General features: G+C 49.8%; 1 protein-coding gene across 1 annotated transcript in view; it reads right to left on the bottom strand.

The window, feature by feature from the left end:
• Positions 1-9,615: 9,615 nt before the first annotated feature.
• The window catches only part of LOC144102121 (uncharacterized), a 288,555-nt gene continuing 277,203 nt past the window's right edge, over positions 9,616-20,967 (bottom strand). Inside the window, exons 4-5 of the mRNA XM_077635414.1 lie at positions 14,374-15,267; positions 9,616-13,502 (exon numbers count right to left, since the gene is read on the bottom strand). Of these exons, the coding sequence (XP_077491540.1) occupies positions 11,642-13,502; positions 14,374-15,267 (2,755 nt within the window). The 3' untranslated portion in view covers positions 9,616-11,641. The remainder of the gene's footprint in view (positions 13,503-14,373; positions 15,268-20,967) is intronic.

Genomic DNA, 20,967 nt, shown 5'->3' with positions numbered 1-20,967 from the left:
TCTTCAATATTAGTTCAATGCATCATATAGAGTTTAGACGGTGTCTCTCTTTAAAATTATATCCGATACCTGTAAAGTTTTATTGAGTCCCATTCCACATTCTGTTTCATCGAATTCCCGACACCTAGTATGCCGAGCCCCCGTATAATGCAGTAGTATCATGCGTATGCCAGGCATGCTGCTAGCCAGCTTGCTCGTTATGGTCATCGATCAAGTATTTTTGTCCGGCATAATATCTGGCACTCAGCAATTCACGGCATTGTACTGTGCCGGACGCGAAGCAATGTCCAACATAATACCCGGCACCCACCAGTACCCGGTACAAGACTGGCCACCCAGTAGTGCCCGGTATATTATCTGGCACACACCAACACCGGGTAATACTGTGGGCAGCTAGCAGTGCCCAGCATATTACCCGGCACCCACCAGTACCCGAGCATTGCCCAACACCATAAAAGTGGGTTCAGTCCAGCGTACCGGATCGCGCATGGTCTGGGAGCGTCAGCGCTGTCCGCGTGCCACATGACGTGAATTTCACTGCTGTGAGCGACCTTGAGCGGGCGGCGCGGTCTTTTCCGGGCCCGGACCGCGGACCGGATGAAAAAGGTGAGCGCCTTATTCAGTCCGCGTGCTTGGTGGCGGACCGGGATTGATTTTGCTCTTTTTTTTGCTTCTAGGCCAGTCAACGTTGGCTCGAGCGCTCGTCTGGCTAGCTATCCGGATAGAATTCGGCATGGTCCCATGCTGGCGCCATTCGTTTTGGCGGGCTTTTCGTCGTCTTTGCAGCTCGAGTGCAGCATTGTGTGTCCTCCTTTTCATGTTTCGTTCACTGCGCTGTTCACTTCGTATTTGCTGCAATGCGTCGTTATTTTGTGTTTGAGCGTGTGTACATACTAGGCTGCCCGCTTTGCTTTGTTATTTATGCTAATATGAGAGAAGTTGAAAAGAAGGCGCTCAGTGACGAAGCGACCATCATGTTTTTAGGGCTCGTTGGGAGCTGCCAACCAATATGGAATATTGAACACGCTGGCCATCTCAACACGACGTTAAGGAAATCAAGGCGGAAAGCTGGGCTAGTTGGTGTTTCATCATGAATTAAAAGACTAGCGCGTATAACAGAGACACAGACAAAGAAGTAGACAGGACGAGCGCTAAACATCAACTGAGTTGTTTACTGAACATAAAGGAACATATAAGCAATTCGGTGGTGCATGCGCACACTGGGTTAACAATACATAGACAATCTAATCAAGGTGTGGCAAACTGTTCTTTAGGTACATTTTTTCTTTTTTGGTCAAGGTAAGTGAACTAGTGCTTACACAGTTATCACCTTCTCTGTCAATGTGATAGGCCTCACAAATCTCGCGACCTAACTTTGTGCCTCCCCTACCAAGCACACACGTGGCACCAAACGCCGGCACGCACCCGCACCGCTTACAATGATTGGCCAAATGACCGCCCCCCGCCAATGAATCTACCAGCGTGCTGTGCTCTCGTAGCCGCTCGTTCAGGCACCGTCCAGACTGCCCCACGTAGCATCTACCGCAGGAGAGGGGTATGCGGTATACGATGCCAGTAGTGCAAGGCACAAACTTGCAAACGTGTTTTGTGGTGCAGACCGGTTTCCTTTCTTCATTGACCGCTTTGCACATGCGCACCAGCTTTTCGGGGGCAGTGAACATCACGTCCACACCGCACCTCTCTCCAACTTTCTTTGCAAAAACAGTTTGCAGACGCAAGTGCACCGGTTGCAGAACGCCGGTTTTCCTATGAATACCGTGACGGCTGTAGCGCAGTGCCTCCTGAAAGAAACCAGGGCAGGTGGCCGCCCTGGCGTGGCAGCGGAAACTAGCTGCAGGAGGCTGAGGCGTACCGCTATTCCGTACGTGCACCAGTTATCGCACCGGCTGAAGAAAGTTGGAGAGAGGTGCGGTGTGGACGTGATGTTCACTGCCCCCGAAAAGCTGGTGCGCATGTGCAAAGCGGTCAATGAAGAAAGGAAACCGGTCTGCACAACAAAACACGTTTGCAAGTTTGTGCCTTGCACTACTGGCATCGTATACCGCATACCCCTCTCCTGCGGTAGATGCTACGTGGGGCAGTCTGGACGGTGCCTGAACGAGCGGCTACGAGAGCACAGCACGCTGGTAGATTCATTGGCGGGGGGCGGTCATTTGGCCAATCATTGTAAGCGGTGCGGGTGCGTGCCGGCGTTTGGTGCCACGTGTGTGCTTGGTAGGGGAGGCACAAAGTTAGGTCGCGAGATTTGTGAGGCCTATCACATTGACAGAGAAGGTGATAACTGTGTAAGCACTAGTTCACTTACCTTGACCAAAAAAGAAAAAAATGTACCTAAAGAACAGTTTGCCACACCTTGATTAGATTGTCTATGTATTGTTAACCCAGTGTGCGCATGCACCACCGAATTGCTTATATGTTCCTTTATGTTCAGTAAACAACTCAGTTGATGTTTAGCGCTCGTCCTGTCTACTTCTTTGTCTGTGTCTCTGTTATATGCGCTAGTCTTTTAATTCATGACGTTAAGGAATAGGTTGTGGCAAAAGATCGCCACGGGAATGGAGGTAGACATCCCCAGTCAGCCCTGTACAAAGACGGTACGCAATGTTTTTATTTTGTAGCGATAGCTACACTACGCCAGCCACTTCGCGAGGTAACGTCGCTGCGCGCTGAGCCGTGGCACCATCGCTCCGCCAGCTGTGCGCATGCGTGGAGTGACGTCATAGCCCGCAGCTGATGTGCGTGCCGCGCCTTCGGCGGAGCAAACGCCGCCCGACTCTTCACTTGTGCGCATGCGCGGAGTCTGAACACGGAGCTGGTATGCGCGCCTACATAACGCTAGCATTTTGAGTCTTCAGCGTGGCGGCGCCGTGGACCCTGCGGCAGCTGCCGGCGGCGCGGCGCGCCGACGACACCCGAGTGGGGCAGGAGTGGTGAGGGGGGAGAGTGAGGCCACGTCGAGGGACGAAGATGGAGAAGGAACGCCCAGCGAATCGCATCGGTGAAAGACTGACTTTGCAATTCGACTGAGCGAGTACCACTCGGCCAGCTGTAGCTATCGCGTCACTCCAGATCTAACCAGAGCTAAACCACAGACATTTTTTTTTTACCTCGAGCTAAGTGGGCTTTCGAACTTGCCCTTGCTGTGCATTTTACTTTGTAACGATTCCCTACGTAGTATTCTTGAAAGCGGTATTTGAAATACGCGCCGGACGTTTCGGAATTAACGTAAAAAGTTTAGAGCGACGATGACGGCCAGGGCACTGACGAAGTTTGCGCTGGCAAGCGGCTGTTTTACTCGTGCTCTTTTCCAACCACGGCTTTGTCCAACAAAGCCGCTTTTTAGCCGGGAAGGCTTCCTTGTCGTCCACGGACACTTTAATTACTGCAACAGCGAGACGACATTTTCCCTGGGCGTCCTTGGAACTCTTGGCAGCAGAGATTTCGGAGGCGCTCAAGATTGCTGGGGGAGAGTACACGCGGATTGTCCCCTGCATTCGTGCTAATGCTTGACGCCTGGACTGACCGTAGATGTTTGGTCACGATGATCGCGCTGACGTGCGCGGACCATCCGCAGTCCGGTCCGCTCGTCTGAACCCAACTTAATCCACCATCATGTTGGGTGCCGGGTTCGAGTATGCCAAGTGGAGTGTATTTTTTCTGATAGGATAGTTTCCTATAGACCGCTTTAAGGCTACCTCTATCCTCGATTTTATTGATGCCAGATTCTGCTCATATTCAATCTCATTAAGTCATTGACCTTGAGCTTCTTGTTGAACCTTGATAGCTTTGCCAGTTCTATTCTGCCTGTGGCGTTTGATGCTTTCAACTTTAGCTGTCACCCGTGGCACTTGTTTTTCTCGAGCAAGCTGAAGCTACAAATCATTAATTTAACCTCCCCCGTTCAGGTTGCATGAAAGAGAGAAAAAATATTCAATATTTAAAAGGAGACAGGGCGGATTGTGGGTGGGGTCCTCAGTACAGGAAGCCAGTGCCTTCCGCCGGCGCTTTGGCAATGGCGAATAGCGCCTCGTGGTCTTCAAGAGGGACGCTGGCCAGTGTGGTCACCTACCACTGCTCCAGCGCCACTTTGGGCGGCTTCAAGTGGCTGCCCTTACCTGTGTATGTCCAAGCAATGTTTGTAAATGTAGAAATAGCACCACACAAGACCACGTGTCTGCGTATGATGTTAAGTAATTGCGATGTCGGTGGTGGAGATTGAGGAAAGTGAGTGTTTCGAGGCGCTGCATGAGGACGGCGTTTTTTTATGTGTACGTACCATTGAGTGTCACCACACAGGCATACATATAAACCAGTTTTCGCTCAATGGGGAAAGTAACGTTTACGCCTTAAAAAATGAAGTTGCCGTTCCACACTACCGCACAGAACAAATGGAATTTTCCTCTAATGTAGGTCTGATTTATTGGAGTACGTCCGTCTTTAAAAGCTGTCACGTGCACACTGCTAGAGAAATCTGAGCTGGAATATGGCCACACAGTTGTCATGGCGGCTGAGGCAAGTGCTGACTCGGTCGTCAACGGCTTCGATAAATCTTGGTACAAGGTCCTTGTCCAAGAAATTCGTCAATCTTTGCCCAGAACAGAGCGATGGCCGGGCGGAGCGCAATAGGATGATCTGCGAGCTTTCTTCTGCTAAGATCCGAATGTTCAGGGCGTACCCAGACGATGTAACTTTCAAACCTGGCTGACGTCGCAAGTTGGTCGTTCATGACAGCTAGGAATACAACACAGCGCCACATTTAAGGCGAAAGCCTTCATATGCTCATGACTCACCAGCGGAGATGTTCGCAGAAAAGTGTCAGACTGTAGCCGTGAATCAAACGTGGTCGAGGTGTCCGCCGATATATCGAGATCTGAGAGCTACTGCGTCCTTTCCTCAAAAACCTTTCCTTTGGATGAAAAAACTTGAATGTCTAACGAATAAGGTGATCTACCGCCGCCCCAGGTGCAGGCTGGGAGGTCTTGGGTCCCAGCAGCCTCTTCAGCCAGTTGGCCGAGCAGGAGCTGGAGCTCAGGGTCCGAGCTGCGCAGCAGGGTCTCCCAGGCGCCTCTACTGTCTATATTGTGCGTCCCCCCGGGAGAGCACGGACATTCCCATATTATGTGGTCGAGGGTCCCTCTCGCGCCACAAATATTACATTTATCGCTCCTGGCCTCGGAGAGTATGTGGTTCGCTTTAACCGGGTGCGGATACGTATAAGTTTCCAGTCGCCTACACGCGACTGCTTGTCTGTTGCCTAATTTTGAGTCTGGTGGGTCTACCAGTCTATGCTCCAACCAATAATGCAGCGTGACCGCCCCATATTCTAGAATGCGCTCTCTGCTGCCAACGGTCATAGAGGGGCCCTGTAACGGCTCGTCGGTAGAGATCTCGAGCCAGCTCGTGGGCCGCCTCCTTGCCTGGGACGGCTTCGTACGCCGTAGTCCAAATTATTTGATTTTTTCTATCCAACCTTCTCTGTTTAGGATTCTGGCTGCTAAGGGCGAGATCCTTCCCTTGCTAAAATTTTGTATCGCAGTTTGGGTGTCACTGATGACAAATTTCGCTTCCGTTCTAACACAAGCTAACGCGATCGCAATTTTCTCGGCAACATCTATGTTCCGCCCACGCAAAGTGACAGCTGTCACGGGATTTCCCCGGCCGCAGACGACCGTTGCCACCGTACAACCGCCACCATCCCCCTGCCGAGTTCACATAAGGCCACCTCATGTTCCGAAAATTTTCCGCATCTAATCTATAATGCCTCGGCTCGTTTTTTCCTCCTGTGTTTGTTATATTCCGGGTGCATGTTTTTTGACAGGGGCGGGGGGGGGGGGGGGGAATCATCAGATTTTGTTTGACTTCCCTGACCGCACTTTAGGTCAACAAAGTGCCCCCCTAAATTTTAAAGCGAAAGCTTTACTACTCCAGTCAGCGAGCCATTTCGGCTGGTCGCGCGCTTCAGCCGTATGCGCGTGGCCTGAGCTTGAGCCGCCGTTGCCTGGCGCAGATGGCGGCGCTGTCGTCACCGCTGCCGTCGCCGCTCGCTCCACCAGATGTGCCCTGCTGGGGTAGAGGAAGTGGAGCTGTCGCTTTGCGGGGGTTATATATATATATATATATATATATATATATATATATATATATATATATATATATATATATATATATATATATATATATATATATATATATATATATATATATATATATATAGATATATATATATATATATATATATATATATATATATATATATATATATATATATATATATATATATATATGTGTGTGTGTGTGTGTGTGTGTGTGTGTGTGTGTGTGTGTGTGTGTGTGTGTGTGTGTGTGTGTGTGTGTGTGTGTGTGTGTGTGTGTGTGTGAAGTATACGCTTCATTTAAGGGGACATTTTTATTTTACTTGACGTTTCGATCGGAGGACAGATCTTTTTCAAGAATTCTTGAAAAAGAACGTTCCTCCGACCGAAACGTCGGGTAAAGTAAAAATGTTTCCATAAATCATTTAAAATACGTTTAAAAATTCGCGCTTGTATGCTTCGGGGCGACCACCGGTGCCGAGCTTTCGACCGAATCTGCGCGCAACGTGTCATGACGCGCTGGTTGCGTCAGTAGCAGAGGGCTACCACGAGCGCGGCCAGACGTTTCCCCCCCCCCCCCTTCCCTACCTGGGAACTCCCGCGCGCGTCGGCAGCCGGCTGAGGGGCCCAGTGGGTGGGCACGGTGAAAGAGCGCCGAGATTTCTTTGTGAAAAGGTGATGAGAGCAGAAAGGCGCGAAAACGTGGAAATTGAAATTTTATATACAGGAAACTCAGCTGCCAAAAAAGGCGTTAAAAGAATACTTGCTGGAGGATATTAGTGACGCCGCATCCTTGAACATCTAGGCATACTGCTAAATTATTGAGAGCCCCTTTCAAAGCCCTTGTATGGACTACACAGCGAGGTATGGAAAGAAAAATAATAGGTGTAACGTTATGAGACGGGAAGGGGGCAGAGTAGGTGATGGAACAAACGCGGGTTAATGGCATCATAGTCGAAATCAAGAGGAAGAATTCGGTTTGGGCGGAGCATGTAATTCGAATGCAAGACAACCGCTGGTCCTTAAAAGTAACGGAGTGGATTTCAAGAGAAGGCAAGCGTAGCAGAGGGCGGAAGAAGGTTAGGTGGGCGGATGAGATTAAGAAGGTTGCGGCGATACAATGGCCAAAGCTGACACAGGACAGCGTTAAATGGCGAGACATGGGGAGGCCTTTGCTCTCCAGTGAGCATAGGCAGGCTAATGATAATGATGATAGTTTAGAGCTGGTTGCGCGGCGGCGGTCTGGAGTAAGCGCGCCCCTCGGTAGTTCCTCCGGCACATGAGGAATAGGAAGCGCCTGCTTCTTGTGCAGTTCCTTCGTGAATGTGTTGAATGCTGAGGCCTCCAACGGGCATGCACGTGTGCCCGCTAAGTTAGTAAGAGCGTTCGGCGTGGATACTATCTTGGGGGCTGCTGCTTGCGCCTCCCTGTTGGGCCACTCATCGCCCTAGATGCCTGCGCGTGTACACACCCAGGAAATATGCTTGAGACGAATCCGTTTAGAGTTCGCTTGTGTCTGTGCCTAGAGTCGTAATGGGGAATGCTTGGAGGGATGCAGCTGTGCGGCTTTGAGGACAACTGTAAGATCTACTTCCGCAGTGTCCGCGTTGTAGACGATGGGTAGTGTAGTCGTATTCAGCATTCGACGGCTGATGTCGACCCGCGTCACTGTCCCTACAAGCTTGGAAACTTCATTCTCGGAGGTTTTGTGCCCACTGGCTGTAGGGAGTACAGACTCTACCATACCGGTGTTTTTATAATTCTAACGCACTACAAAAACATACTAGAAGTCCCACGCTCTCATAGGCGCATGACATTACAGAATAAACAACAGGTCACAGATGAGGTCCGAGCAGTGGGAGTGCAGCTGTTTCGCCTCACAACTTCATCCAGAAAGCCGGCCGCAGCATTCGCGTTCGAGTGTCGCGGTCAAGTTCCTTCAAAGTATGCAGCTCTAAAAGAAATAGGGAAGTGACAATGGCGGCGACCAATGGCGGAGAAGAAAGGAGAATATCGGAGTTACGCAAAATGGGGCTCGCATACAGCGTGCTGGAGCATCTTCCACTTGCACTGCAAATGAATCAGCTCTCTTTAAACATTCGCTGCGCAGCTTTTGTCAGAGGCAATGAATTCATTTTACTGTAAATACTGCACAGCACGGTTACATCGCTGCTCTGATGCTTTCCAAGCATATGACGCATTAATCGTTCGAGAAGACGCTGCGGTCGCTTTTTTCTGGCGTTATCTTGCGAAAACTCTCCTTATCTTCAAAAAAAAATATATGGTTTGTAGCTCCAAAAGTGCAGCTAAGAGTTGACCGAATGAGTTCGGAACGATTTCTTCAATTCAATCCGCTTCCAGTTCTGTTCCAAGATGGCGGAACAAAAGTGAGTTTAATTCGGTCACTTTCTAGGCGCAAAAAAATTGTAGGGGACAGTTAAGCTCTACCTTAAGGACATGGCGCGATAGCGAAACAGGTTAGTTCTCTTATATGCAGAAGGCCATTCTCTACTGTACGTTCGAATATACCTGGAAGTCTTCGTACCCCTCCTTCTGCAGTGGTACAGCATTTAGGAGATGCGCCGCTGCGCTGCGATACCAGGTGCTCCCAGCGGGGGGCCTAGTGCAACCCAGGTTACTCTCTCCGAGCAAGCAACCATTAATTTCACTTTCACTTGCCACGGTGGGCAATTTGCCCACTATTCGGTAGCCAGGTCGAGATGACGCTGCAAGGTGACGCGGCCTTGGTGGCCCACCTCCGTACTATAGGTTGCTCTCTGGCAACCACCTGCCAGAGCCATGCCCGTGGTCTTTCGCTCACAACGGCGACGCCACCGGCAGCGGATTTCCTGGTGAACGGGGCGTTTAAAGTTATCGAGTTAGGTTTAGGCTCTAAACCTATCAGGTTTAGAGTCCCGTAGGATGTTCGCCACAGACGCAAGAGAGTGTGACAAGCTAGGTGATTCCGGTTTTTAACGCCCTCCACTCTTTAGTGCGTTGAAAGTTCCTGTTCTACCATGATAGTAAATTATATAAATCTTTTTCGTATTTATTCGCGTAAATATTGTTTTGTGCAATTCATCATAATCATCAGCAGCCTGACTACGCCCACTGCAGGGCAAAGGCTCCGATCATGTCTCTCCCAGCTACCCTGTCTTTTGCCAGCTGCGGCCACCGTATCCCCGCAATCCTGTTTATCTCCTCCGCCCACCTAACCGTCTGCCGCCCCCCTCTTTTCTTGCCTTCTCTCTGAATCCAGTCCGTTACCCTTAAGAACCATTGGTTGTTTTGCTTTCGCATTACATGCCCTGCCCAAGCCCATGTCTTCCTCTTGATTTCGACTAGGATGTCATAACCCACGTTTGTTCCCTCAACCCACTGTCCGCTTCCGGTCTCTTCACGTTACACCTATCATATATGTTTTTCCATAGCTCGCTGCGTTGTCCTTAATTATGCTAAGCTCTGAGGTGCAAACCGTGACAAAGGCACTGCTACACAGAGATCATTTTACGCTTTATTTTCTTTAAAACTCAGTATGCAGCGGTTCAAAATACGCTCGTCATCACATACATTTCGTCATAAAAGTCACGTACAAAGAGACACGCAATATTTCATCACGTTAATTAATAGTGTCACTAGGAGTATCGGCCGTATTGGCCATTCCTTTATTCTGCGACAGGCGCTGCACATATACTCACACCAAGAGGAAGGTGAAGTAGCACCACGCGGGAACATTTGATTTAGCTGATGTCTTGTGAGCATTCACCATCAGGGAAGGAAATAAGTGTGCTTAGTTTTCACTAAACATCTGGAAGAAAAAGCCGGAAGTATGCTCCCTTTTAGGAAATAATCTTTCGGACGCCGATTTTCAAAAGGGACACAGCCGACAAATTGAAGATTGCTTGTGTCGGCAGATTGCCGGGCTGATATAGCAAGCAGACTGTTCTCACCGAAAACGAGCTCTGCTAAGCTAGGCAACACTGACAGCTCCGTTTTAGCAACGAACTACAGCGGGTCAAGCAAAAGTTTGGTTTAAAAGAGTAAGTTGTAAGCCAGCTGGTACGACATAACGACTGAGACATAACGGCATAACGGTGAGACCGTACTGTTGTCGCCACTTCAGTCTGGTGTCCGTTGCTGTTTTTTGTCGTTATGTTAATAGTTTGGTGCGGGCTCCTTGGCTCAATATATCAGATTTTGAATACTTTGCATAAGAACAAGAGAGGATACGATTCGCTTTGAAATGAATTTTTTTTGCTCGCACAGGCCTACTTTTCTTCAAGGCGACCATAGCCGTGTACGAAACGGAGTGCAAGAAAATGTAAAAACCTACAGCCCAGTTTTATGCTCGTGTGTTTTCTTAACAAACACAGCATTGAAATACAGTTGTAAGTGGCTCACGTAATCTGTCTTTTTCTTTATTTCATGGCCATTTTGTGTCCTTGTTCCCTTTCGAGACATCTTCAAGATACAGTGCAATGGCGGTCCAGGTGACATGAACGTCTTCTTGAAACCCATTTGCGATACGTGGCAAAGAGCAAATCGGCAGAGTTCAAAGCTCTAGTAGAGACTTCTGCTCTCAACGCTAGCAACCTCGTATTCTATCCGTATCTCAGGCTTCTGCAGCAATGGAAACACCGTTAGGCGGCGTTGCCAGCGTTTCAGAACGCACTGACTTGGAATTACGAGTAACCTCTCTTGTACATACGCTTTTCTGCTCGCGACCTGTTCGATGAGCTCACACCTGTAACGTGGGTGGGGTTTTATTATTACGTTTCTGCCAATTCCATTAATTTTGCTAGCCGAATAACGATCTTTCGTTGCATGAAGACAATAAATAAAGCATAAAGGGAAAACTTTTCTTTTAAACAAGTGAGCTTGTCGCACAAGCGGTGCAGTTAACAGTACGTTAATACCAAGCTTTGGAGGGTCCTGATGTAACAATGCACATCACGATCGCACTCACTGCTCGAGATGTTCACTCGATAGCACGACACGCCCTCAAAACAAGGCGCCAAGTCTTCTTTCCAACCGATGCCTTTGACACACAGTTCTATAAAAGTGCATTTTTTGTACGCTCGGTCGAAAGTCATTGGATGCTGGCCTCAAGCCGGGAACCATAAATAGCCTGCACGACAGGTCCGCATTGGAGGCAATGAACACCGAAAAATTTACACACAGGCACACTTTACTGTCATTGCAGCAGACCCGTTGGCAGACACCTAATACCATCACACACTGCATGCTGAGTTGCCCTAGATTTTACACTGCATCGATGTAGAGTACGGTACTGCAGTAGCTTTGACCGCGTCGTGCTTCCTACTTGCAAAACACTTCATTTGGCATGCCGCTTTCACGCACTCTTGGCTGAAAACGGAGCTTGGCTTAAAAACAGCACTGGATCGGTGGCGTCACTGGACTGCCGCTTTTCACTAGGAGATTTGGACATCGGTCTTCTCACTACCCGTAATGGCATCGTTCTCGAAGGGGTCCCTGCTGTCCGGTTCCCTCTTGTCGACGATGTGTTGTCAGATGCTGTCCATAGGGACGTCCTCGGATCCAGCATTCTGTGAGCAGGACACTGTCCCGTTTGCTTTAGACTTCCTGAATTGACAAGATCGCCTCAGCAGTGCGAGTGTTGCGAGTGCAACGAAAAATATGGCGACCGCCCCAACGCATCCAAGAGCCACTGGCAACGTTGGAAAGCGTGAACAGTTCTCCGGGACCTCGTCGTAGCCTGACGGACAGTGCGGCTCTCCGTCACACCACAGTTCAGGACTGATGCAGGCGTCCAGCTCAGGACACTCGTACAAGCAGTCCACGTTTCGAAGCGACTTGCCGGTTTGGCTTCTGAAGAATGGCCGCGTAACCTCCATCCACCTAACCCTGAAGGGAGACGAAGCTCCAGTGCAAACAGTCTCCAGAAGTAGCCGCTCCGGTCTTGCGGATGATGACGGTAAATTTACTTTTAAGGAAGAGCTGTTGGACCAGGAAGGCGAGAAGATGTCGACCGGTGATGGACTCTCTTTGGCTGCTTCGTCCCCTTTTGAGTGCGCGCATATTATAGTTGTGTGTGCGAAGTCGTCACCAGAATGGATGAGCAGGCGGCTGTCTGCGCAGTCATGCGACTCTCGCTTACCCCCCGAAACCTTGAGGTACAGAAACTTTTCTGGCGAAGCTTCCAGAAGCCAACGACAGCGCTTGAAAGTGCCGGAGCGGTACGCACCCACACCAGGACTGCCAAAGCTATCGTCATCCGCAGTAGACGTCGGTGACAGCTCGGCTTCCCCAACATTTCCTCGAAGCAGCCCGGTGTCCCTGCCACAATCAGTGGGAGGCAGGAACTCGTAACTTGCCTCAAAGCCAAAGCTCGTGAAGTCTTCATCAACAGTCATTCCGTTAACGACAAACGTGAGGAGTACTTCGCTTCCTACCGACGTCACTTCCAGAGGTGACGATAGGAACGTGGAGTTAGTGCAGATACAACCGGCTGGTATTGATATTGCCAGCCAAGATTCCGTGATCCTCAGTTCTGAGTATCGAAGTTTAGCTTCAGATCGCCCCAGATCAGGGCGCAAACTGTGGCCTCCATGTTGACAGATGTAGCGAAGCTGGGCGGGATCATAAACGGTCGAGCACCCATCGGAAGCAAGGTAAATTTTGTCGAAGCGCAGGCGAACCCGTTGCGACGAAGTCCCCTGGAAGCGGTAAGTGCATACTAGGTCTCTTCGGCCCCCACGGCCGTAAAAAAAAGTGTTCCGTGAAGAAGCTACCCTTCCGCGTGGTTTAGTCTTGCTTCGAAATACCCGATCGCAGCGACTGTCGTTCACGGGAGCGCCATTCTGGGACGTGTCCACAAATTCGAAACGAGCAACGAAAGAGCTCGTTTTAGAGGTCACATCGCCATTTCCGAAAACCCTGTACAGTAGAGCCATCTTGGGGCTGCTAGACAGGTAGCTCTCAGTGTCCACGCGACAAGGACGCGGAGGCACCAGGCCGGGATAGTCGTCTGCGTGGCTGCACATCCGTGGCATCGACTTCTCACAGAAACGCCCCACGAGGCCTACAAGAGCACCTGGGTCGGTAGCGTTCTTGTCCCAAGTGTTGCCGCCTTCTTGAAAGGTCTCTCGCGGCGGCGGTGGTGGCGCGAAATCTGCATCGAACACAGGTGAGTCATAAACTTCCAGCTGACTAACATCACACTTCTCGACGCTGGACCACGGCTGCCGGTCCGGCACGAAGTAGCTGGTGAAGTACAGCCACACGCGCTCGAAACGGGATCGGCCCCGGAACTCGAAAGAGCACACCGTGTTTTCCGGGAGTGTGTGCCTCGGAGTGTACACGGTTCCGGAACGGCTCTCGGAGCTGTCCACAAGAAATTTGCAGGCTCTGCGCAATAAAAGAAAAAAAAACGATATGATAAAGAGTGCTAATTTGTGCCCAAAAACGTGCTCCTCTAGTCTACAGATACACACAGCTGCGCAGGTTGAGCTTATGTGAATCATGAATCTTTAAAACTCTGCTGCTAGGTATAGCTGCCAAGACAAACGGCTTTGAACAGAACCGGGGTCCGACCAGATAAAGCAAAATCGGAAAAAAGAACTCGGCGCTATATTTAATGCCTAAAGAAATTAAATTCCTGAGTATTGAGCAAGCTAACGTGTTTTATAGGCGTAATTTCTTTTTTATTCCTGCCCACAAAAGCCCATGGCATGGTACATCTATAAATGAACTTTTCTTCCCTAACCACTCTCCTCTCTAATGTCTATGTAGCTGAGGGGATTTCAAATAAATAAATAAATTGTGATGTCTGGCGTAACTCGACGATGGAGATTGCGGTAGTTCGGTGCGTCAGTTCTATGTCGAATTCTTTATTGACAACAGCGCGGAAAAACGTACTACAAACGGGAATACAATTATCATCTGAAGATAAGGTAATTGTCATCGCCAATATTCATTTTAGTCTATGGGAGTTTAACGTCCCAGAGCGACTCAGTCTGTGAGGATCGCCGTACTGAAGGACGGACCTAAGTAAAACTCTCCTGCTGTAGGCAGCATACCAGTAACTCTACGCGTGTTTTTTTTATGTGTACTCTTTCAGTTAGTGGCTATTAAAGTGCTGCATATTCATTAGCCATCACTTGAATTGTGCTCTTGCTTCTCCCTATCTGCCGTGCGCTCTTGTATTTTGTACTGGCGCCAGGTTTCATTAAAACCAAAGATTGATGAACGGGCTTCTCTCTGCAAAAATGTCGCATACCTGCCGGCCATTCGCAGCTCTGCAGGGTCGACGAACCGAACCGACACGTCTATCTCGACGCGGGAGTCCAGGAGCTGCTGATAGGGGGCACTCACGAGCCTGACGGTACTGTCCGGCCCCGAAGAAACCACTTCTGGAAGCTGGCCTGAACCGCAGAACTGCATTAGCACGACTGAATCGCGTTCGCTGCCGGGAGCACCGTCCGATATCCGCACAACATCTCCAGCGCAGTCTCGGGTCAAGGCGAGAACTCCAGCAGCATTGGCCAGTCCGCTGTGCACGTTAATTTTGTATTCGTTCTTCTGTTGAAACACAATTTGGGCAATCTTCCCGGGAGGTGAGAAATTCTGGTGAACGTGGTAGCTACACGTCACGTTTCTTAGGTAAAAGCCCGGGTAGTTCGGAGAACGCACGCGGCAGTTGCGCTCGTGGCACCTGGTCAGGACGCGGTCGCAGTAGCTTCCAGGCACCTGGTCGCCGTAGTAGACGCCGTCCCGATGGTGTTCGACATTCCTGAGAAAGCGGTACGTGAGGAAAACTCCGGCTGTGGCCATGCTGACCGTTGGAGTAACGGGGAAAGTGACGGTCAAGCTGACGTTTCTTCGGGAGCTGTAGAAGGCGGCATTCCGGCCTACGAGACTTCCGCAGAACCCACCAAACTCTGGCGGGTTGCTGCTCGAAGGCTGCAAGCTGGCCGCAAGCGAGGCCCGGTCAGCAGGAGGAACGGGTGGAGTGATACGAGCCACGGTTCGATGGTGACCGTGGTGGTGAGGCCGTTCTTTCGTCAGCCGAAGAGGCTGCGCATTGTACGGCAGGTTGGTCTCGGCGAGCAGGTTCGGCTCGGGCTCCTCGCTCAGCTGCATATGACCCTGGAGGCAGCTCGGACTGGAGTTGCTGCAAGAGGCAAGCGCAAAACAAGGAAACTAGTTGAAGCTTCAGTTTTATTGGAAGAATGTACGTGCCAAAGTGCCACTTCAGCGTGCAAAGCGAGCCAGGCGGTAAGCAACACATTACTTGTTTAAGACAGCCGCGGGCGATTGATTCGTCCAACTCCTACTGTCACTTTCCTATTGCTCTTACATAGTCCGCATTTTGCTAAAGTTATCATCTTTATGTGTTCAAAAGCGTCTAGGTTGGTTCTATAAAGCGTGCCCATCACGTGGAACGCTATTATTTTGATAAACCTTGGCCCATTATCGCCAAATTTAATAACATTAAATAAATTGAAACGTGCACACAAGATAATGGGTTCCGGCTTTAGTCTTTCTTGTTACTATTATTGCGAAAGCAATACTGCTCGCGGTTTCCGCTCTTGGCCGTCGTCCCGGAGAATCCACCATTGACCTTTAGCGTGCCCTGTGTGTGACGTCATACCAGCTGTGGAAAAGCGGGGCCCCAACTCGGCTCGTCGCGATCGTCCCAGCGAATCCTCCATGCTGCAGCTGCGCGCCGCTGCCGCGAGGGGCGCTCGCTGTACTTGACGTCATGCCAGCTGTGGAAAAGCGGCCCCCCAACTCGGCTCGTCGCGATCGTCCCAGCGAATCCTCCACGCGCCGCTGCCGTGGGGGAGGCGCTTGCTCTACGAAACGTCATGCCAGCTGTGGAAAAGCGGCCCCCAACTCGGCTCGTCGCGATCGTCCCAGCGAATCCTCCACGCGCCGCTGCCGTGGGGGAGGCGCTCGCTCTACGGAACGTCATGCCAGCTGTGGAAAAGCGGCCCCCAACTCGGCTCGTCGCGATCGTCCCAGCGAATCCTCCACGCGCCGCTGCCGTGGGGGAGGCGCTCGCTCTACGGAACATCATGCCAGCTGTGGAAAAGCGGCCCCCAACTCGGCTCGTCGCGATCGTCCCAGCGAATCCTCCACGCGCCGCTGCCGTGGGGGAGGCGCTCGCTCTACGGAACGTCATGCCAGCTGTGGAAAAGCGGCCCCCAACTCGGCTCGTTGCGATCGTCCCAGCGAATCCTCCACGCGCCGCTGCCGTGGGGGAGGCGCTCGCTCTACGGAACGTCATGCCAGCTGTGGAAAAGCGGCCCCCAACTCGGCTCGTCGCGATCGTCCCAGCGAATCCTCCACGCGCCGCTGCCGTGGGGGAGGCGCTCGCTCTACGGAACGTCATGCCAGCCGTGGAAAAGCGGCCCCCAACTCGGCTCGTCGCGATCGTCCCAGCGAATCCTCCACGCGCCGCTGCCGTGGGGGAGGCGCTCGCTCTACGGAACGTCATGCCAGCTGTGGAAAAGCGGCCCCCAACTCGGCTCGTCGCGATCGTCCCAGCGAATCCTCCACGCGCCGCTGCCGTGGGGGAGGCGCTCGCTCTACGGAACGTCATGCCAGCTGTGGAAAAGCGGCCCCCAACTCGGCTCGTCGCGATCGTCCCAGCGAATCCTCCACGCGCCGCTGCCGTGGGGGAGGCGCTCGCTCTACGGAACGTCATGCCAGCTGTGGAAAAGCGGCCCCCAACTCGGCTCGTCGCGATCGTCCCAGCGAATCCTCCACGCGCCGCTGCCGTGGGGGAGGCGCTCGCTCTACGGAACATCATGCCAGCTGTGGAAAAGCGGCCCCTCAACTCAGCTCGTCGCAGTCGTTCCAGCGAATCCTCCACGGTATGTCGGATGATGTGTATAAGGTGAAGCTGCAACGATGTGCTGCAGTTAAGAAGCGGCGGCGTGCGGAAGAAACGGATGAAGAGCGGGAACAACGTTTAGCTAAACGGCGTGCATATTATGCAGCCAGGCGAATGCGTTCAACATATCTTGATCTGGGTGCATCTACAAGTATCATGCATGCTCTCAATGCTGACGCGACTTTGGCGACACCTGATCTGGAACGACATAACGAAGCGAGGAAAAAATAACGCGCTCAAGAGACGCCAGAAGAACTCTCCGCACGACTCGAGAAACGTTGTAACAAAGATGCGGCTAGAAGTCGTGCTACGTCCCGGAATGACTCCAACTGCGGAAGAGACCGCTTTGAGTTTAGGAGAGCGTCAGAATGAGACGAAACGAAGCTTTCGCAATTCAACTTGGGTGAACCAGAGCTAAACCACATCCAATTTTTTTTTGCTGCCGTTCGCGAAAGGCGCATGAGTAGCTGCGGCTTTCACAAGCGACAAAGAGGGGAACAAAATCAAGCTTCTATTCCACAACCTACACATCAACAAGAATGTTATTTGTGAGATTCCAACTCCAGCAGTGAGCTTGTGTCTCCAGTCCCAGCAGTGAATCAAATATTTTGAGCAGAACTCCAACTAATGCTATTTAATGTTCTTTGTTACACCGTGCCCAGTGTGCCTAGTTCACTTCCTTTCTTTACAGCAGCATCAGAAATATCCTTCCTAAAACAGTTGCGCTGTCTTTCTTCCTTCATTGCAATTTTTCCTCACTTGTCGCTTTAACTGAGATATGGTTCCATGACGCGTATCCAGACAGCAGTGTTTCGTTGAGCGAATCTTGTTTTCATCTTTTTCGTTGCGAAAGGAAGTTCCTTAGAGGAGGTGGTGTCCTCATTGCAATAAAGAAATGATATGTAGCTATAGCCGCAATTGTCACTCTTTTCTTTGAATGCGTGTTTGGTAGTTCGATATTCGTTATCACAAACCTTGTAATTGGGGTGTTTTACCGACCTCCTGACATGTCTGAAGGTTTTAGTGAAGAATATAATCAGATATTAGGTGATGTGTGTGCGGGTTACCCGAATTCTGTTTTGCTCATTCAGGGTGACATCAATTATTATAACACTAATTGGGACCTGCTGTCTGCCCGTTTCAGTGAAAGAGACTCATGCCTGCGTGCAGACGTGTATTGAGTTCCCGTTATGCCAAATTATTTTAGACCTACTCGCTAATCGGCACATTCATCTAATATTTTGTACCTAATCTTAGCCAGTGACCCAAATATTTGTTTAGATGTCGTTCATCATGATGGCCTTTCTGATCGTGACATTCAATCGAGCACGTCAATCATCTTTTCAGCGAAAGAAAAACCGTAACAAAAAGATATGATGTCATAAGAGGGTCAACTTAGCCGAAATTAACTGTGAATTAACCGCCTCCTCTGTGCAGTACTTTACCAATTGGTCACTTCTTTCCTACACTTAGTAGCCACATGAGTACATTCTGCTTATTCGGTAAATGTTAGCGCAACATAAAACAATCACCTGAAAGGAAGACAGGACGATGCGCTTTCTTTCACATGATTGTTGTATGTTGCGCTTATGGAGAATATGTACCAACTCGCATCAAGTTTTACTTGAGTACCATTTCGCGTATATCGATAAAGAGCAACCAAACTACACCCTGGTTTGATCGCAGACTTCGTGGAGCCAACAGCAAAAAACGCTTGTACAGAGAGGCTAAGGCGAATCAGACTTCCCATTCCTTCGATGAGTGCAATGTGATAAAGAATACCAAATATTATTAAGAAAACTCACAGGAAATAATTCAGTAACATGTTACATCATCATCATTTATTTTCCTTTAAAGGCCCCATGAGGCCTTTAATGGGGACCAATAATGAGGACCAATAACGCACGCAGATTCTCGCGCGTTATCAATCACCAGGTTTCTGATCACTTTATGCTTGCTGACATGAATAATACCTCAATTCCAGCATCGAATCTGCACAGTTTCTTTAAACACTCACTTGTGTTTACTCATGAAGATGTCACTTCAGCTCCGAGGATAGATCCATTACTTGACGTTTCTAGGAGCCATACGGTTATTAATGATGACAGAATTAAATCACTCCTGAACTAACTTCAAGTTAAACTGACTTCATGTTCTCATCACCTGGGCTTTAACAAAAAGATCCTTAAAGCACTGCTGAGAGCGTCTATCAAGTCTTGTCATCACTCTTTCGAAATCATTGACGTCTAGATCAATTCCTAGCGATTCGCGCATAGCTAAAGTAATACATATATTCAAAACTGCTGGCCACCCAGATCCTCTCAGCTTTCGTACAATACCTTTAACAAGCACCACATCCAAGCTCATTATATATGTTGTTTACACTAACATTATCAGCTACCTTGAGGATCACGGCATCATAGTCAAATTCCAGCAAGAATATCAAAAGGGATACTCATCTGAGACTCAACTTTCTGGATTCATTCACTACCGATATTTGACAGTGGACGCAAGCATTCAAATTAACTTTTTCTTGATTTTTCTAAAGCAATTGATCCGGTCCCCCATCACAGACTTTTGCTCAAGCAAACCCACCTAAACATTCGTCCTGCCGTTATAATCTGGCTTAAGACTTTTCATGCATGTTTATCTCAGTTATTTCTGTCAATAGCACTTGCTTGTGTTCCCCAGAGAAGCGTTCTGGTACCTCTAGTTTTTCTAATGTTCATCAATTACCCACTTGCGCATCGTCCAGGCTCAGATTATTCCTAGATGATTGCGTTATATACCGCATACTACTGCCACTGATCGTCAAAAAAAAAATTTGCAAACTGATCTTCATTTCATTAACAACTGGCGTTCGACTTGGTTCATTCAAAGATGCGATCTTTCTCGATCAAGACTCGAAGAAGTCGTGTTCGGTCTGTAAGTGATGGTAAGAATTTCCCAGAATAGTTAACGCCAAGCATACGCTGCACTACTTGTTTGTCAACCGGCGGTGGCATACTCAGCAACGAGCTTACTAGGGTGGGGACTGGGCTTATGCCGTCTTCCGAAATAACGTCAAGAAAAAGAATCTTACGCACGCCAATGCTGCGTTTCTGTGTATTAAATGTTGAGTCTGCTTTCTCTACTGCTTGCAGTACCGCTCGCAGCCTCTCATCGTGCTCTGTTCTTGTGGCCCTCCAAGCGACGACATCATCAGCATACACTCTTACCCCTGGCAGCGTCTCGAGAATTTCGCTAAGAGTCTTCTGAAACACTTCTGGTGCGGATGCTACACCGAAGGGCAGCCTCAGGAATCGGTAGCGACCAAAAGGAGTCGCGAACGTGCATATGTTTGATGTTTCGTCATGCAGCGGAATCTGGTGAAACAACGAATTCGCATCTAGGCACGTGAAGAAACGCGCTCCCGCTAGTTTCGGTTCAACGTCTTCTCGCCGCGGCATCTCGTAATGCTCGCGCTTTAGACAACGTCAACTTGTTACCTTGCATCAAATTTTGCCTCACTTTATCCTTATTTGATCCCAAAAATAATTGGTCACATATGAACAACTCTGCCTTGGCGCCAAAGTTGCACGAGCGAGACATCTTCCTGATTTCTCTGACAAACTGTTCTTCTGGCTCGCCTTGAGCTTGAACGTGTTGCCGAAAAAGGTAGCGTTCATGCACTTCATTCAGGTGCTCTGCGCAGTTGCTGTCGAACTTGGCGATGACTTGATGATGGCGATAACTTTCCCGGCTATCGTGCTCACCAAAGGTGAAGTTGTAAATTTCCAATGCGTGGTCATCTTCTACAGTTAGCAGTAAAGGTATCTTCGCGGCGTCCTGACGAGGCTTTCCGTCATGCGCGGAAGCAACCAAGAAGAGTTCAAACTTTTGCTTGAAAAGTTTCTACTGCTTACTGATTTTGCCGGTGAAGTGGAGCGGCTCCGGCGGCTTCACAAGTTCCATGCTGCTTCTGTACCCCGA

The sequence above is a fragment of the Amblyomma americanum genome, chromosome 8 (assembly GCF_052857255.1).
Source record: "Amblyomma americanum isolate KBUSLIRL-KWMA chromosome 8, ASM5285725v1, whole genome shotgun sequence".
NCBI lineage: Eukaryota > Metazoa > Arthropoda > Arachnida > Ixodida > Ixodidae > Amblyomma > Amblyomma americanum.
Note: the sequence above shows the minus strand (reverse complement) of the source record. Positions and strands in the feature narration are given on the sequence as shown.